We start from the raw sequence: 17,657 nt of genomic DNA on the forward strand, positions 1-17,657 counted from the left end.
TTAAGTAAATCTACTCCCAAAAGTAAAGACCAAAGAATGGAGGATCAGAGACCACAAAACAAAGCCAAGTCATCTGCCTCAGCTAAATCATTTCTTATGAGCAGGGGAATGGCCAGGACTGAGGTGTTGCCCCAAGGCTGCCCTTGGACTCAGGGAAACACCTGGGTCCCTGATGAGGGACACGTGAGGTGTGCAGCATCTGAGTTGGGGCCAGGTGGAGTAATACACATCATCAAACACTTTATTCGGTTCGGAGAGTTTAAATCCAACACTCAGCAAAGAGTGATCGCCTCATTAAAAATTACTTCATCAAAGTTAGACTGCTGGGATGGGACATGATTTAGCAAAACCTGAAGAGCAGACAAGAATGTAAGGATAAGAAGGATGAAAAAAAGACGGGAAGATACTTTTTGGTTTGTCAGTTTTGCAAGATGAAAAACGTTCTGGAGATGATGGTGGTGTCAGTTGCACAACATGAATGTGCTTGATGCCACCGAACTGTGCGCTAAAAAATAGTTCAGATGGTAGTGGCATACACATTCCACCACAACTGAAAAATACGCATTTTTAAAAGCTTGTTTGACTGCCACGGAGAGACAACAGAACACAATGTTTCTTACAAGAAACAATGTTTCTGAGGCCCGAAGGCCTGTGCGGAAGCCTGCAGAGCTTGGGTGGCTTTCTGACTCAGGATATTCTGGACAGCGGCCGGCAGGAGGTAGAGCCCACTCAGTCCCCACGACCCGCAGGGCACGCCCCTCCGCTCACAGCACCGCCTTGATCACGCCCACCGGGAAGAGGCTCCGTCTCACTGCGGCCACAGCCACCGCGCCGGACCACAGACCCCCAGCCCCGACTCGCGACCCCAGGCCCGGCTGGGTCTGACCGGACGCGCAAGGACCTCACGCGTCTCACCGTGTCCCTGCCCCGGAGGCGTGCCTAATCTATCTCGGACACGCCCCCGGGAACGCCCCGCCCCGTCCCCGCCCACAGCAAGGTGCGCAGGCTCGGGGGCGGGGCGGAGAGTGCCTCGGTCTCGCGACACCGCTGCCAGGCGCGAGTTTTCGGGACGCCGTGGGAAGCGGCGCGAGCGCCGCCTCGGAGCGCTTCCGCAAAGATGGCGGCAGCGGGCGGTGCGCGTCTGGCTGCCTTGGGCGAAAGGCTGCGGCGGGGTTTCGCTGCCGGCCGACGGGCCTGGCCGGGCCCCGGGCCCGTGGCGGCGGCAGTGGCCGGCGTGGCTGTGGCGGGAGCGGGAGCGGCGTGGTACCACGGCCGCGTGAACGTGGCGGCGCCCCAGGGCAACCTCACCGTCCTAGCTCAGGTACGGGACGGGCCCAGTCCGGCAGCCCCGCCGCGCCCCTCAGCCTGACAGTATTTTTACTTGTATTAAATTAAGATGCCACAAAGTGAATACGTGCAATAACTCTTCCCCCATCCTCACGTGATTTTACTTAGTGTGGCGAGGTGGTAATTCTTAACATGGTTTTAATAATAGTCATGATGTCCTTCATTTCTAGTCATCACATTAAGTGATTTCTCCAAAAAAGTGAATTTATATCCATTCGCTCATGCACTTTTCCGGTTTCCATTGTGACCCGTGCTTGCAGTTGTGAGGGTTAGTCAGCCTCCTCGGGCACGAGGAGGGTGGGGATGAGGAGTGGGCGTCTGGAGCGGCCCTGGGGCAGCCGTCTACCCGCGGGGACGTGGGGGCGTGTCCGGTGCAGGCCGCCCCGGCCCGCAGGACCGCCAGGTGGTCGACCTGTGCCAGCAGTAACTCTTTAATAATGAAAGCGTGCGCCCTAAAAGTCGGTCGGTTCGTGATTGCTGGTTTCGTGGTCAACTGTCAGGAACATTGCTGCATGTTATAAACCTGTGTGCTTCCACGGGCTCTAAGTACCAACCTAAAGACGTTTCTTCTAAAACTGCCGTGTGTGAAAGTAAAGGTCATATTCCCTGGTTCCGCATTAATTTTCCACGTAAAACATTTGAAGCTTTGAGAGTAAAGTTTGTGTGTGAATATTTTTGAAAATTAAAAGCAGTAATCTTTTTCTGTGGTTAGACTTACATTTTTTCTTTCTAATGGCCTTGAGTTCTGATAGACTCAACAGTCAGGATTCAACAAGAGAGGAAAGCTGGCCTCGTGACTTAAAACTAAATATTGACAGTATTTTTACTTGTATTAAATTAAGATGCCACAAAGTGAATACGTGCAATAACTCTTCCCCCATCCTCATACCATTTCTGATCCCAGGAGGAAGAATCTAACAGCGTTTTGTAGCATTTTTGTTCATCCTGTGTCAAGCAGTTCAGTTTGCTGTTCATCTTTGGTTTCTCTGCTTCTGTTTCATCCCTTTAGTTCATCCTGTTTAGTTAATCTTCCCAAGAGTGTCACTTTAACCACATCTTGTACCCTTCTTCAGAAACCATTAGAGCCTCATGCTTCTAGGATAAAATCCACATTTTTAAGTTTTGTTATTCTGAGCCCTCTGTAGTCACAGTATGGCATCGAGCTTCACCTGCCTGTTTCCTCCGTCCTTGAAACAAGGGGCCTGTCCATCCCTCTGCTGCCCCGACTGCTGCTCTGCCAGCCGCAGCACCACCACCACTTTGGAGTCACTTGTGCACGGTCTAGAACTACTGAGCTACACGTGCTTTTGACACAGCAATATGTATTATACAATTATTTTACTTAGTGTGGCGAGGTGGTAATTCTTAACATGGTTTTAATAATAGTCATGATGTCCTTCATTTCTAGTCATCACATTAAGTGATTTCTCCAAAAAAGTGAATTTATATCCATTCGCTCATGCACTTTTCCGGTTTCCATTGTGACCCGTGCTTGCAGTTGTGAGGGTTAGTCAGGAATTCAGGCTTGAATTCGAGGTCATGAAATAGCAGATAGATTGGAATTTCCCTTCTTTCTTCTTTCCACAATCCTCGAAGTGCTGCTTCTGTGCCAGGCAGAATGCAAAGAGCTGGGAGTTCAAGACACATTTCAAGTGCTCACAGTTTAATGTGAGGGGGGAACTTTAAAAACTTTAATACAGGGTGCTACTGCTAAGTCACTTCAGTCATGTGCAACTCTGTGGGACCCCTTAGATGGCAGCCCACCAGGCTCTGCAGTCCCTGGGATTCTCCAGGCAAGAACACTGGAGTTGGCTGCCATTTCCTTCTCCAATGCATGAAAGTGAAAAGTGAAAGTGAAGTCGCTCAGTCGTGTCCGACTCTTGGAGAGCCCATGGACTGCAGCCTACCAGGCTCCTCTGCCCATGGGATTTTCCAGGCAAGAGTACTGGAGTGGGTTGCCATTGCCTTCTCCCTTAATACAGGGTGAGGGGGTGATAAATGCTGGTGCTCTGGGGGCATCTGGAAGAGCCCTGCACACCAAGCCTGGTGTCCTGAAGTGGTGACCTGTGGGATGAACAGGGTTCACAGGGCAGGGAGAAGGGGGTGAGCATTGCAGGCACAGGGACAGCATTGCCACGGTCTGGAGAGAAGGATTGGACTGGTAAGACCTGGGCTATAGAAGATGAGGTTCAGAACCAGTGGTGGGGTACCATCAGGTCAGAAAAAAGTTTTTATCTAGAGGATAGCAGGCAGCCATCCTGGAGATTGCTAACCTTCATGGTCAGAAATGTTCCCCGGAGAATACAGGCCTAGAATTCAGGGAGTCTGTGGCTTCCCTGGTGGCTCAGACATTAAAGAATCTGCCTGCAATGTGGGAGACACGGGTTCGATCCGAGGGTCAAAAAGATCTCCTGGAGAAGGAAATGGCAACCCACTCCAGTATTCTTACCTGGAAAATCCCATGGACAGAGCAGCCTGGAGTGCTGCAGTCCTTGGGCTCACAAAGAGTCAGACACGACTAAAGCAACTTAGCACATGAACTTAAATAGAAAAAGATGACATTTTTGTTTTCAGTGACCTATAAACTTAACATTTTCTTAAATTGTGAGTGTAGGCAACTAGATGCAGAAGTGTTAACAGTAGCTGTCATCAAGAGCAATCTCAGATATTTTCCTATTCTGATACCATTGTTACAGATATCTCAACGTAATGCTTCTTTGAAATTAGAGAGCTTATTCAGCCTGCCACTGTCTCATGTTATTTAGTGCATAAATCAAGAATTACGCATATTGCAAGTTTGGCTTTCACCTTTGGAAAAAAGAGTATGGAGACTTTTTTGAAGGGAGTGGATTGAAAGTGAGATCAGAAACTTGCAGTAATTCAGGAGAGTTGGTAATGGCTCAATTAGTGGATGAATTGGAAAGACGTTTAAAGATAAATTTGCAGAGTCTGAGTTGCTGGAATCTTGTGTAAAATGTAATTGTTTCAGAAAATAATACAGGTTCACTCCCCTCCCCCCCCCCCCCCCCCCCCCCCCCCCCCCCGCCACTATCTAAAAGTAGAGCATTCCTTTGAAATCTTTTGTAAGCTGGAATGGTGTAAAATGAAAGAGCAGTTACCTTAACACATCTTGCTCACAGATACATGGAATAAATGGAGCTGAGTCACAGATGTTCACAGACACAGTTCGAGCTCTGGCACCTGATGCTGAGATGCTGAGTGCAGTTCCAGGGAGGAAGCTTGGCGGGGCCGCTCTTGCTGCCTGGGGTGTGCGCTGCCCCTGTGACGGTTCATGGAAAAAGGCTGAGCACTACTTTTGATTTTTGCCTTTTTTTCATAAAAGCAAAATTCCTCTTCAGATTTTTTTTGGTTAGCAGATAAGAGTACCAGTGTAGGTCTTTGGTGAAAGTGACGTGGCCTGAAGCAAACGACTCCTACAGGAATCCTGTACCAGTGGTGACATCTGGGCGACAACATAATATTGCCTCTTTCAGAGATCCTCCAGAGCATGTCAGCCTACCAGTCACATTTATGTAAGCTGCTTCCTCCGAAACACTTTAGTATATTTGAAAACTGTTCTAGGTTTTAGTAGTAATGCTCTTTAAGTATTGTATTTGATTCTGGCATAGTAAAATGAGATAAGACATGATAGAAGGGAGAAGACAAAATTATTTTATTATTCCAAGCCATTCTGCTTTAAAAGGATAGAAGTCCTTAATAAGCCTTGATTATGTTAAACACACACACACACACACACCCCCCCCATATATATATAGTTACCTCATGGGGAAAGCAGTTAGGAACTCTAGAATTTTTGAGTTGCAATGGCAAAATTATTTTCTTCCTGCTGGAATTTCAATAATATGTAAAAGTTTTTAGTTTTTATTGTATTTTGTTTTTGCAAACTAGAAACAAATCAAAACAGTTTTGGTAAACCAAAACTGATGAAAACAAATCTCTATGTCACTAAGTAAATCTCTAGTGACATGTAAGATCAGACTTAGGGTAGAACTTGTCTGAATCATTTTGATATTATAAATGCTTATCAGTTCAGTTGCTCAGTCATGTCCGACTCTGCAACCCCATGAATCGCAGCACTCCAGGCCTCCCTGTCCTACACCAGCTCCTGGAGTTTACTCAGACGCATGTCCATCAAGTCGGTGATGCCATCCAGCCATCTCATCCTCTGTCATCCCCTTCTCCTCTTGTCCCCAACCCCTCCCAGCATCAGGGTCTTTTCCAATGAGTCAACTCTTCGCATGAGGTGGCCAAAGTACTGGAGTTTCAGCTTCAGCATCAGTCCTTCCAATGAACACCCAGGACTGATCTCCTTTAGGATGGACTGGTGGGATCTCCTTGCAGTCCAAGGGACTCTCAAGAGTCTTCTCCAACACCACACTTCAAAAGCATCAATTTTTCAGCACTCAGATTTCTTCACAGTCCAACTCTCACATCCATCCATGACCACTGGAAAAACTATAGCTTTGACTAGATGGACCTTTGTTGGCAAAGTAATGTTTCTGCTTTTTATTTATTTATTTATTTTTTGTCTCTGCTTTTTAATATGCTATCTAGATTGATCATAACTTTCCTTTCAAGGACTAAGCGTCTTTTAATTTCATTGCTGCAGTCACCATCTGCCGTGATTTTGGAGCCCCAAAAAATAAAGTCAGCCACTGCTTCCACTGTTTCCCATCTATTTGCCATGAAGTGATGGGACCAGATGCCATGATCTTAGTTCTCTGAATGTTGAGCTTTAAGCCAACTTTTTCACTCTCCTCTTTCACTTTCATCAAGAAGCTTTTTAGTTCATCTTCACTTTCTGCCATAAGGGTGGTGTCATCTGCATATCTGAGGTTATTGATATTTCTCCCAGCAATCTTGATTCCAGCTTATGCTTCATCCAGCCCAGCCTTTCTCATGATGTACTCTACATATACCTTAAATAAGCAGGTGACAATATACAGCCTTGACGTACTCCTTTTCCTATTTGGAACCAGTCTGTTGTTCCATGTCCAGTTCTAACTGTTGCTTCCTGACCTGCATATAGGTTTCTCAAGAGCTGGGTCAGGTGGTCTGGTATTCCCATCTCTTTCAGAATTTTCCACAGTTGATTGTGATCCACACAGTCGAAGGCTTTGGCGTAGTCAATAAAGCAGAAATAGATGTTTTTCTGTAACTCTCTTGCTTTCTCGATGATCCAGTGGATGTTGGCAATTTGGTCTCTGGTTCTTCTGCCTTTTTTAAATCCAGCTTGAACATCTGGAAGTTCACAGTTCACATATTGCTGAAGTCTGGCTTGGAGAATTTTGAGCATTGCTTTACTAGTGTGTGAGATGAGTGCAATTGTGTGAGCATTAGTAGTAGTAGTTTGAGCATTCTTTGGGATTGCCTTTCTTTGGGATTGGAATGAAAACTGACCTTTTCCAGTCCTGTGGCCACTGCTGAGTTTTCCAAATTTGCTGGCGTACTAAAAGCAGCACCTTCACAGCATCATCTTTCAGGATTTGAAATAGCTCAACTGGAATTCCATCACCTCCACTACCTTTGTTCGTAGTAACGCTTTCTAAGGCCCACCTGACTTCACATTCCAGGATGTCTGGCTCTAGGTGAGTGATCACACCATCGTGATTATCTGGGTCGTGAAGATCTTTTTTGTACAGTTCTTCTGTGTATTCTTGCCACCTCTTCTTAATATCTTCTGCTGCTGTTAGGTCCATACCATTTCTGTCCTTTATCGAACCCATCTTTGCATGAAATGTTCCCTTGGTATCTCTAATTTTGAAGAAATCTCTAGTCTTTCCCATTCTGTTGTTTTCCTCTATTTCTTTGCATTGATCGCTGAGGAAGGCTTTCTTATCTCTCCTTGCTATTCTTTGGAACTCTGCATTCAAATGGGAATATCTTTCCTTTTCTCCTTTGCTTTTTGCTTCTGTTCTTTTCACAGCTATTTGTAAGGCCTCCTCAGATAGCCATTTTGCCTTTTTGCATTTCCTTTCCATGGGGATGGTCTTGATCCCTGTCTCCTGTACAATGTCTCGAACCTCCGTCCATAGTTCATCAGGCACGATGTCTATCTGATCTAGTCCCTTAAATCTATTTCTCACTTCCACTGTATAATCATAAGGGATTTGATTTAGGTCATACCTGAATGGTCTAGTGGTTTTCCCTACTTTCTTCAGTTTAAGCCTGAATTTGGCAATAAGGAGTTCATGATCTGAGCCACAGTCAGCTCCCGGTCTGTTTTTGCTGACTGTATAGAGCTTCTACATCTTTGGCTGCAAAGAATATAATCAGTCTGATTTCAGTGTTGACCATCTGGTGATGTCCATGTGTAGAGTCTTCTCTTGTGTTGTTGGAAGAGGGTGTTTGCCATGACCAGTGCATTCTCTTGGCAAAACTCTATTAGCCTTTGCCCTGCTTCATTCCGTACTATAAGGCCAAATTTGCCTGTTACTCCGGGTGTTTCTTGACTTCCTACTTTTGCATTCCAGTCCCCTATAATGAAAAGGACATCTTTTCTGGGTATTAGCTCTAAAAGGTCTTGTAGGTCTTCATAGAATCGTTCAACTTGAGCTTCTTCAGCGTTACTGGTTGGGGCATAGGCTTGGATTACTGTGATATTGAATGGTTTGCCTTAGAAACAAACAGAGATCATTCTGTCATTTTTGAGATTGCATCCAAGTACTGCATTTAGAACTCTTTTGTTGACCATGATGGCTACTCCATTTCTTCTAAGGGATTCCTGCCCACAGTAGTAGATATAATGGTCATCTGAGTTAAATTCACCCATTCCAGTCCATTTTAGTTTGCTGATTCCTAGAATGTCGACATTCACTCTTGCCATCTCCTGTTTGACCACTTCCAATTTGCCTTGATTCATGGACCTAACATTCCAGGTTCCTATGCAATTGCATTGGAGAAGGAATTGGCAACCCATTCCAGTGTTCTTGCCTGGAGAATCCCAGGGACGGCAGAGCGTGGTGGGCTGCCATCTATGGGGTCACACAGAGTTGGACACAGCTGAAGCAACTTAGCAGCAGCAGCATGCAATATTGCCCTTTACAGCATCGGACCTTGCTTCTATCACCAGTCACATCCACAACTGGGTATTGTTTTTGCTTTGTCTCCATCCCTTCATTCTTTCTGGAGTTATTTCTCCACTGATCTCCAGTAGCATATTGGGCACCTACCGACCTGGGGAGTTCCTTTTTCAGTATCCTATCATTTTGCCTTTTCATACTGTTCATGGGGTTCTCAAGGCAAGAATACTGAAGTGGTTTGCCATTCCCTTCTCCAGTGGAGCATATTCTGTCAGACCTCTCCACTATGACCCGTCCGTCTTGGGTGGCCCCACACGGCATGGCTTAGTTTCATTGAGTTGGACAAGACTGTGGTCCATGTGATCAGATTGGCTAGTTTTCTGTGATTATGGTTTCATTATGCTTATAATAAGGCCTAAAACCAGAAGGAGGAAGAGAAAAAGTCAAAATTCTTTACAGTTCGAAGTTGAGAACGGTTATGTTTTATTTGTTCTTACTGATTTGTTGATTGAATATTTCATTTATCCTCTAAATTTTTACACTTTTGGCCTTACAATTTTCAAGTTATGTGTGATATCGAGTATGTTTCCCTGACTTTATGGTAGGATTTTGGGGTTTGCTTTTTAATGAAAAATTTGTCCACTATGCTTAAAGTAAAATTATTGTGTATAACTGAGTCCATTGTTGTTGTGCTTAGTCGCTCAGTCGTGTCCAACTCTTTGTGATCCTATGGACTGTAGTAACCTGCCAGGCTCCTCTGTCCATGGAATTCTCCAAGCAAGAATACTGGAGTAGTTGCCATGCCCTCCTCCAGGGGATCTTCCCAACCCAGGGATCAAACCCAGGTTTCCCTGCAGGCGGATTCTTTACCGTCTGAGCTACCAGGGAAGCCCTACCTAGTCCGTAATACTATATAAATGTTTTCTATTCTGTGTAAATCCAAATTCCTTATTCTATAGATTTATACATGTCAGATACCATTTGATACTGTTTATTTGTATTTATAAATTCTTGGACGCTTTCCTTAACATTTAATCTGTTATTCTTTTATAGAACTTATTGCCTCCTGAAATTGTTTTATTTACTTGTTTCTTTTGTCTCTGTCTTAGAAGGATAGCCTCTTATCTTTTTCATCTCTGTATTCTTGGTGCATAAAACATTCACAATTACATAATGTTTGCCCAAAGAGTGAATAAATGAACTGCATTTTGTAACAAAGTGACCTTGTCTACCTGATTTGATTAGCGTTTGTAGAAATAATAGACCAGCAGTATCCAGAAATGTTCAGATTCAGCTGAGTTACTAAATGTCATGTGTATATTCAGTTACACACTTAGGGTTATAGAGACATATGCCGTGTTCCCAGTAGGAAACCTAAGTACATAGGAAGCTTTGCTGTATTCTGCCAAATCCCAAGGACCTGGAAAAGAGTCTTGTGCATAGTAGGTGTGCTAAGTATTTATTGAATGGGTAAATGAGCTGATGAAATCTATGAGACAGTAATAGATATTCCTTTGTCTCAGAACATTCCACCTATTACTGTGTACGAGATTTAATTTTTAATTCATGTTGTTAATACTTAAACCTGTCTTTATACAGCAAGCTTTTGTCTGGAGCCATCACATTAAAATATCAAAATTAATTTTAGAGTAAAATAAAATGTATTTTCATTCCAGTTATTGAGATCCTTCAACTTGTAAACCTCAAGTTTAATAAATTTTTTAAAATTAACTTATTTTGACTGCGCTAGGTCTTTGTTGCTCTGTTGGTCTTCTCTAATTGTGGTAAGCAGGGGCTTCACATTGCAGTGGCTTTTCTTGTTGAGGAGCCCTGGCTATAGGACAGAAGGGCTTCAGTTGCGAGTCCCTGGCTCTAGGGCACAGGCTCAGTGGTTGTGGTGCGCCGGCTTGGTTGTTCCAAGGCTTGTAAGATCTTCCCAGGCTAGGGATGGAACCCATGTTCCCTGCATTGCAGGCGGCTTCTTAACTACTGCACTACCAGGCAAGTCCTAAATTATTTTTAAATTTGGAAAATAACCCTGACCTACACTAAAAGCAACTGTATCAATAAACTATTTTGATGTTAAATGTGTGGCACACATTTTTGTATACTATTGATTACACTAACAATTTACACACAACAAGATCTGTGTCTTAACAACTGACTCATTTCCTCTTAGGGAGAGAATGGTTTGGTTTACACAATCAGTGTTTCTGGTCAGTGTTTCTGGAAGAGTCAGCGTCCTAAGGACCTGGGTGTGGCTCGGACTCCACAGGTGAGGGCAGGTGGCTGGCGTAAGAGAGGCACAGAAGTCTGGGCACAGAAACCAAAGGGGAGATGGGAGCTGGACTGGAGGGTAAATCCCCTTACAACCTTTGATCTCCCTGCCTCCCACCTGTCTGGAGTCTGGTAGAATTGCAGGCTCAGGCAGAATCACACACGGCTCCTGTGGCTTAGGCAGGGGCCAGTGGAAGTGATGCCCAGAGAGGAGGCAGTGAGAATGCAGTTCCTCCCATGCCCAAGGTATTACCAGCACTCCAGGAAGGGGCTTTTTGCATTATCCTTCAGTTTTAATTGAGGTGTAATTGACATAAAAATTGTATATATTTAAGGTGTACCACTTGATGCCTTATTTGTATACCCTATGAGATGGTCAGCACTGTCAAGCTGATTAACATCCACCACCTCACGAAGTTACCATTGTGGTGTGTGGGTGTGTGGCGAGAACACTTAGATCTACCCTCCTAATAAACCTCAGGCACACGACACAGTATTGTATGTACAGTATAATATATGTGCATTGTCATGCTGTCCATTAGACCTCCAGGACTTAGCCTGCATAACTGACACTTCATACCCTTTGACCAGCATCTCCCCATCCCCCCAGCCTCTGGCAACCACAAATCTGATTTGTTCTATGAGTTTCACTATTTCAGTTTCACAGATAAGTGAGCTGTGTAGTATCTGTCTGTATGTGGCTTATTTCACTGAGTTTAATGCCCTCCAGGTTCGTCCGTACTGTTACCCATGGCAGGGTTCCTTGTCCAAGGTTGAAGATTGTTTGTCATCTTGTGGTATGGGTGTGTATCAGTATCTTCTTTTTTTTTTTTTTTTTTTTTTATTAGTTGGAGGCTAATTACTTCACAACATTTCAGTGGGTTTTGTCATACATTGATATGAATCAGCCATAGAGTTACACGTATTCCCCATCCTGATCCCCCCTCCCACCTCCCTCTCTACCCGATTCCTCTGGGTCTTCCCAGTGCACCAGGCCTGAGCACTTGTCTCATGCATCCGACCTGGGCTGGTGATCTGTTTCACCATAGATAATATACATGCTGTTCTTTCAAAACATCCCACCCTCACCTTCTCCCACAGAGTTCAAAAGTCTGTTCTGTACTTCTGTGTCTCTTTTTCTGTTTTGCATATAGGGTTATTGTTACCATCTTTCTAAATTCCATATATATGTGTTAGTATGCTGTAATGTTCTTTATCTTTCTGGCTTACTTCACTCTGTATAATGGGCTCCAGTTTCATCCATCTCATTAGAACTGATTCAAATGAATTCTTTTTGATGGCTGAGTAATATTCCATGGTGTATATGTACCACAGCTTCCTTGTCCATTCGTCTGCTGATGGACATCTAGGTTGCTTCCATGTCCTGGCTATTATAAACAGTGCTGCAATGAACATTGGGGTACACGTGTCTCTTTCAGATCTGGTTTCCTCAGTGTGTACGCCCAGAAGTGGGATTGCTGGGTCATATGGCAATTCTATTTCCAGTTTTTTAAGAAATCTCCACACTGTTTTCCATAGTGGCTGTACTAGTTTGCATTCCCACCAACAGTGTAAGAGGGTTCCCTTTTCTCCACACCCTCTCCAGCATTTATTGCTTGTAGACTTTTGGATAGCAGCCATCCTGACTGGCGTGTAATGGTACATCATTGTGGTTTTGATTTGCATTTCTCTAATAATGAGTGATGTTGAGCATCTTTTCATGTGTTTGTTAGCCATCTGTATGTCTTCTTTGGAGAAATGTCTGTTTAGTTCTTTGGCCCATTTTTTGATTGGGTCATTTATTTTTCTGGAATTGAGCTTCAGGAGTTGCTTGTATATTTTTGAGATTAATCCTTTGTCTGTTTCTTCATTTGCTATTATTTTCTCCCAATCTGAGGGCTGTCTTTTCACCTTACTTATAGTTTCCTTTGTAGTGCAAAAGCTCTTAAGTTTCATTAGGTCCCATTTGTTTAGTTTTGCTTTTATTTCCAATATTCTGGGAGGTGGGTCATAGAGGATCTTGCTGTGATTTATGTCGGAGAGTGTTTTGCCTATGTTCTCCTCTAGGAGTTTTATAGTTTCTGGTCTTACATTTAGATCTTTAATCCATTTTGAGTTTATTTTTGTGTATGGTGTTAGAAAGTGTTCTAGTTTCATTCTTTTACAAGTGGTTGACCAGTTTTCCCAGCACCACTTGTTAAAGAGGTTGTCTTTTTTCCATTGTATATCCTTGCCTCCTTTGTCAAAGATAAGGTGTCCATAGGTTCGTGGATTTATCTCTGGGCTTTCTATTCTGTTCCATTGATCTATATTTCTGTCTTTGTGCCAGTACCATACTGTCTTGATGACTGTGGCTTTGTAGTATAGTCTGAAGTCAGGCAGGTTGATTCCTCCAGTTCCATTCTTCTTTCTCAAGATTACTTTGGCTATTCGAGGTTTTTTGTATTTCCATACAAATTGTGAAATTCTTTGGTCTAGTTCTGTGAAAAATACCGTTGGTAGCTTGATAGGGATTGCATTGAATCTATAGATTGCTTTGGGTAGAATAGCCATTTTGACAATATTGATTCTTCCAATCCATGAACACGGTATGTTTCTCCATCTGTTTGTGTCCTCTTTGATTTCTTTCATCAGTGTTTTATAGTTTTCTATGTATAGGTCTTTTGTTTCTTTAGGTAGATATACTCCTAAGTATTTTATTCTTTTTGTTGCAGTGGTGAATGGTATTGTTTCCTTAATTTCTCTTTCTGTTTTTTCATTGTTAGTATATAGGAATGCAAAGGATTTCTGTGTGTTAATTTTATATCCTGCAACTTTACTCTATTCATTGATTAGCTCTAGTAATTTTCTGGAAGAGTCTTTAGGGTTTTCTGTGTAGAGGATCATGTCATCTGCAAACAGTGAGAGTTTCACTTCTTCTTTTCCTATCTGGATTCCTTTTACTTCTTTTTCTGCTCTGATTGCTGTGGCCAAAACTTCCAACACTATGTTGAATAGTAGTGGTGAGAGTGGGCACCCTTGTCTTGTTCCTGATTTCAGGGGAAATGCTTTCAATTTTTCACCATTGAGGGTGATGCTTGCTGTGGGTTTGTCATATATAGCTTTTATTATGTTGAGGTATGTTCCTTCTATTCCTGCTTTCTGGAGAGTTTTAATCATAAATGAGTGTTGAATTTTGTCAAAGGCTTTCTCTGCATCTATTGAGATAATCATATGGTTTTTATCTTTCAATTTGTTAATGTGGTGTATTACATTGATTGATTTGCAAATATTAAAGAATCTTTGCATTCCTGGGATAAAGCCCACTTGGTCATGGTGTGTGATTTTTTTAATATGTTGTTGGATTCTGTTTGCTAGAATTTTGTTAAGGATTTTTGCATCTATGTTCATCAGTGATATTGGCCTGTAGTTTTCTTTTTTTTGGCATCTTTGTCTGGTTTTGGAATTAGGGTGATGGTGGCCTCATAGAATGAGTTTGGAAGTTTACCTTCTTCTGCAATTTTCTGGAAGAGTTTGAGTAAGATAGGTGTTAGCTCTTCTCTAAATTTTTGGTAGAATTCAGCTGTGAAGCCATCTGGTCCTGGGCTTTTGTTTGCTGGAGATTTTTGATTACAGTTTCAATTTCCTTGCTTGTGATGGGTCTGTTAAGATCTTCTATTTCTTCCTGGTTCAGTTTTGGAAAGTTATACTTTTCTAAGAATTTGTCCATTTCATCCAAGTTGTCCATTTTATTGGCATAGAGCTGCTGGTAGTAGTCTCTTATGATCCTTTGTATTTCAGTGTTGTCTGTTGTGATCTCTCCATTTTCATTTCTAATTTTGTTAATTTGGTTCTTCTCTCTTTGTTTCTTAATGAGTCTTGCTAATGGTTTGTCAATTTTGTTTATTTTTTCAAAAAACCATCTTTTAGCTTTGTTGATTTTTGCTATGGTCTCTTTAGTTTCTTTTGCATTTATTTCTGCCCTAATTTTTAAGATTTCTTTCCTTCTGCTAACCCTAGGATTCTTCATTTCTTCCTTCTCTAATTGCTTTAGGTGTAGAGTTAGGTTATTTATTTGGCTTTTTTCTTGTTTCTTGATGTAAGCCTGTAATGCTATGAACCTTCCCCTTAGCACTGCTTTTACAGTGTCCCATAGGTTTTGGGTTGTTGTGTTTTCATTTTCATTCATTTCTATACATATTTTGGTTTCTTTTTTGATATCTTCTATGATTTGTTGGTTATTCAGAAGCGTGTTATTTAGCCTCCATATGTTTGAATTTTTAACAATTTTTTTCCTGTAATTGAGATCTAATCTTACTGCACTGTGGTCAGAAAAGATGACTGGAATGATTTCAATTTTTTTGAATTTTCCAAGACCAGATTTATGGCCCAGGATGTGGTCTATTCTGGAGAAGGTTCCGTGTGCACTTGAGAAGAAGGTGAAGTTGATTGTTTTGGGGTGAAATGTCCTATAGATATCAGTTAGGTCTAGCTGGTCCATTGTGTCATTTAAGATTTGTGTTTCCTTGTTAATTTTTTTTTTTTCCTTGTTAATTTTCTGTTTAGTTGATCTATCCATAGTTGTGAGTGGGATATTAAAGTCTCCCACTATTATTGTGTTACTATTAATTTCCTCTTTCATACTCATTAGCGTTTGCTGTACATATTGTGGTGCTCCTATGTTGGGTGCATATATATTTATAATTGTTATATCCTCTTCTTGGATTGATCCTTTGATCATTATGTAGTGTCCTTCTTTGTCTCTTTTCACATCCTTTATTTGAAAGTCTATTTTATCTGATATGAGTATTGCGACTCCTGCTTTCTTTTGGTCTCCTCCGTTTGCGTGAAATATTTTTTTCCAGCCCTTCACTTTTAGTCTGAATGTGTCTCTTGTTTTGAGGTGGGTCTCTTGTAGACAGCATATATAGGGGTCTTGTTTTTGTATGCATTCATCCAATCTTTGTCTTTTGGTTGGGGCATTCATCCCATTTACATTTATGGTAATTATTGATAGGTGTGGTCCCGTTGCCATTTACTTTGTTGTTTTGGGTTCACGTTTATACAACCTTTCTGCATTTCCTGTCTAGAGAAGATCTTTAGCATTTGTTGAAGAGCTGGTTTGGTGGTGCTGAATTCTGTCAGCTTTTGCTTGTCTGTAAAGCTTTTGAATTCTCCTTCATATCTGAATGAGATCCTTGCTGGGTGCAGTAATCTAGGTTGTAGGTTATTCTCTTTCATTACTTTCAGTATGTCCTGCCATTCCCTTCTGGCCTGGAGGGTTTCTATTGATAGATCAGCTGTTATCCTTATGGGAATCCCTTTGTGTGTTATTTGTTGTTTCTCCCTTGCTGGTTTTAGTATTTGTTCTTTGTGTTTGATCTTTGTTAATTTGATTAATATGTGTCTTGGGGTGTTTCGCCTTGGGTTTATCCTGTTTATCAGTATCTTCTTTATCCATTATCTGTTGATGGAAACCTGGGTTCTTTTCATACCTTGACTCTTGTGAATAACGAGCAGTGACCTTGGAAGCTCGGATTTCTATTAGAGATAGTGACTTTAGAAGTGAAATTGTTCATTTTTTGAGGAACCTCCTTTCTTTCTCCACAGTGGCCTCACAGTTTACATCCGCACCAGTGGTATAAGAGGGTTCTCCTTTCTCCACGGTCTCACCAGTGCTTATCTCTTGTCTTTTTGATAATAGCCATTCTCACAGGTGGGAAATAGTACCTCATTGTGGCTTTTGTAGGTCTTCTCTTCAAAAATGTTGATCAGGTCCTTTGCTTGATTAATCAGGACTTTGGTGTTTTGTTTTTTGCCATCCACCTGAGCTGCCTGTGTATGTTGGATAGTAACTCATCAGATGTGTGGTTTGTAAATAATTTCTTCCCCTCCCATGGGTTGATTGTTTCCTTTGCTGTGCAGAAGCTTTTTACTTTGATGTAGTCTTGATAATTTTTGCTTTTATTCCCTGTGCTTTTGGTGTCATACCAAAAAAATCATTGCCCAGACCAAAGTCAAGAAGTTTTCCCTCTGTTTTCATCTCATAGTTTTCGGTTCTTACACTGAAGTCTGTAACCCATTTTGAGTTAATTTTGAGGTAATTTTTGTGTAAGGTGCAGGATGAGGGCCCGATTTACTCTTCTGCATGTGGCCATCCAGTTTTCCCAACACTGTTGAAGAGACTGTCCTTTCCCCGTTTCATGTTCTTGGCTTTCTTATTGAAAGTGAGTTGACTGTAAATGTGTGAATTTACATCTCTTTCTGTTCCAGCGGTTTATATGCCTGTTTTTATGCCAGTACCATACTTTTCAGCACCTGCCACTTCTGGTTTTATTACTGTAGTGTTGTAATAGATTTTGAAATCAGGAAGTGTGATGCCTCCAGGTGTGTTTATCTCACTCAAGACTGCTTTGACATTTTCAGAGTCTTTTGTGGTTCCATAGGAATTTTAGGACTGTTTTTTCCTATTTCCATAAAGAATGTCATTGGGATTTTGCTAGAGAGCTCCTTGAATCTGTAAATCCTCTAGGTCTGTTGCAACTGACAGGACAGACAGTTGAACTTTGGGCATGCTGATATAGGGGAGTTGTTGCTGACCTTGAAAAATGGCATTTCAGTGAAATACTGGGGGCAGTTTAATTGGAGTGTGTTGAGGAGAGACTGAAATAAGGAAGCAAAGAAAGCAAATCAGTTCAGTTCAGTCGCTCAGTCGTGTCCGACTCTTTGCGACCCCATGGACTGCAGCGCTCCAGGCCTCCCTGTCCATCACCAGCTCCCGGAGTTTACCCAACTCATGTCCATTGAGTCGGTGACGCCATTCAACCATCTCATCCTCTGTCGTCCCCTTCTCCTCCTGCCTTCAATCTTTCCCAGAATCAGGGTCTTTTCCAAGGAGTCAGTTCTTTGCAGCAGGTGATAGAGATGCTTCTTTCTAGAAGTGTTGCTGAAAGGGTATTAAAAGAAACACTTGTTGGGAGAGTGATGTAATCAGGAGGCAAAACCTGGTCC

The 17,657-nt window shown here is 42.3% G+C and overlaps 1 protein-coding gene across 2 annotated transcripts in view; it reads left to right on the top strand.

The window, feature by feature from the left end:
* Nucleotides 1-1,102: 1,102 nt before the first annotated feature.
* Nucleotides 1,103-17,657, top strand: part of MICU2 (mitochondrial calcium uptake 2) — a 62,767-nt gene continuing 46,212 nt past the window's right edge. For both annotated transcript variants that reach the window (XM_061133567.1, XM_061133568.1), the window contains exon 1: nucleotides 1,103-1,321. In XM_061133567.1, the coding sequence (XP_060989550.1) occupies nucleotides 1,118-1,321 (204 nt within the window). In that variant the 5' untranslated portion in view covers nucleotides 1,103-1,117. The remainder of the gene's footprint in view (nucleotides 1,322-17,657) is intronic.

Source organism: Dama dama, chromosome 30 (genome assembly GCF_033118175.1).
Source record: "Dama dama isolate Ldn47 chromosome 30, ASM3311817v1, whole genome shotgun sequence".
In the NCBI taxonomy this organism is placed as follows: Eukaryota; Metazoa; Chordata; class Mammalia; order Artiodactyla; family Cervidae; genus Dama; species Dama dama.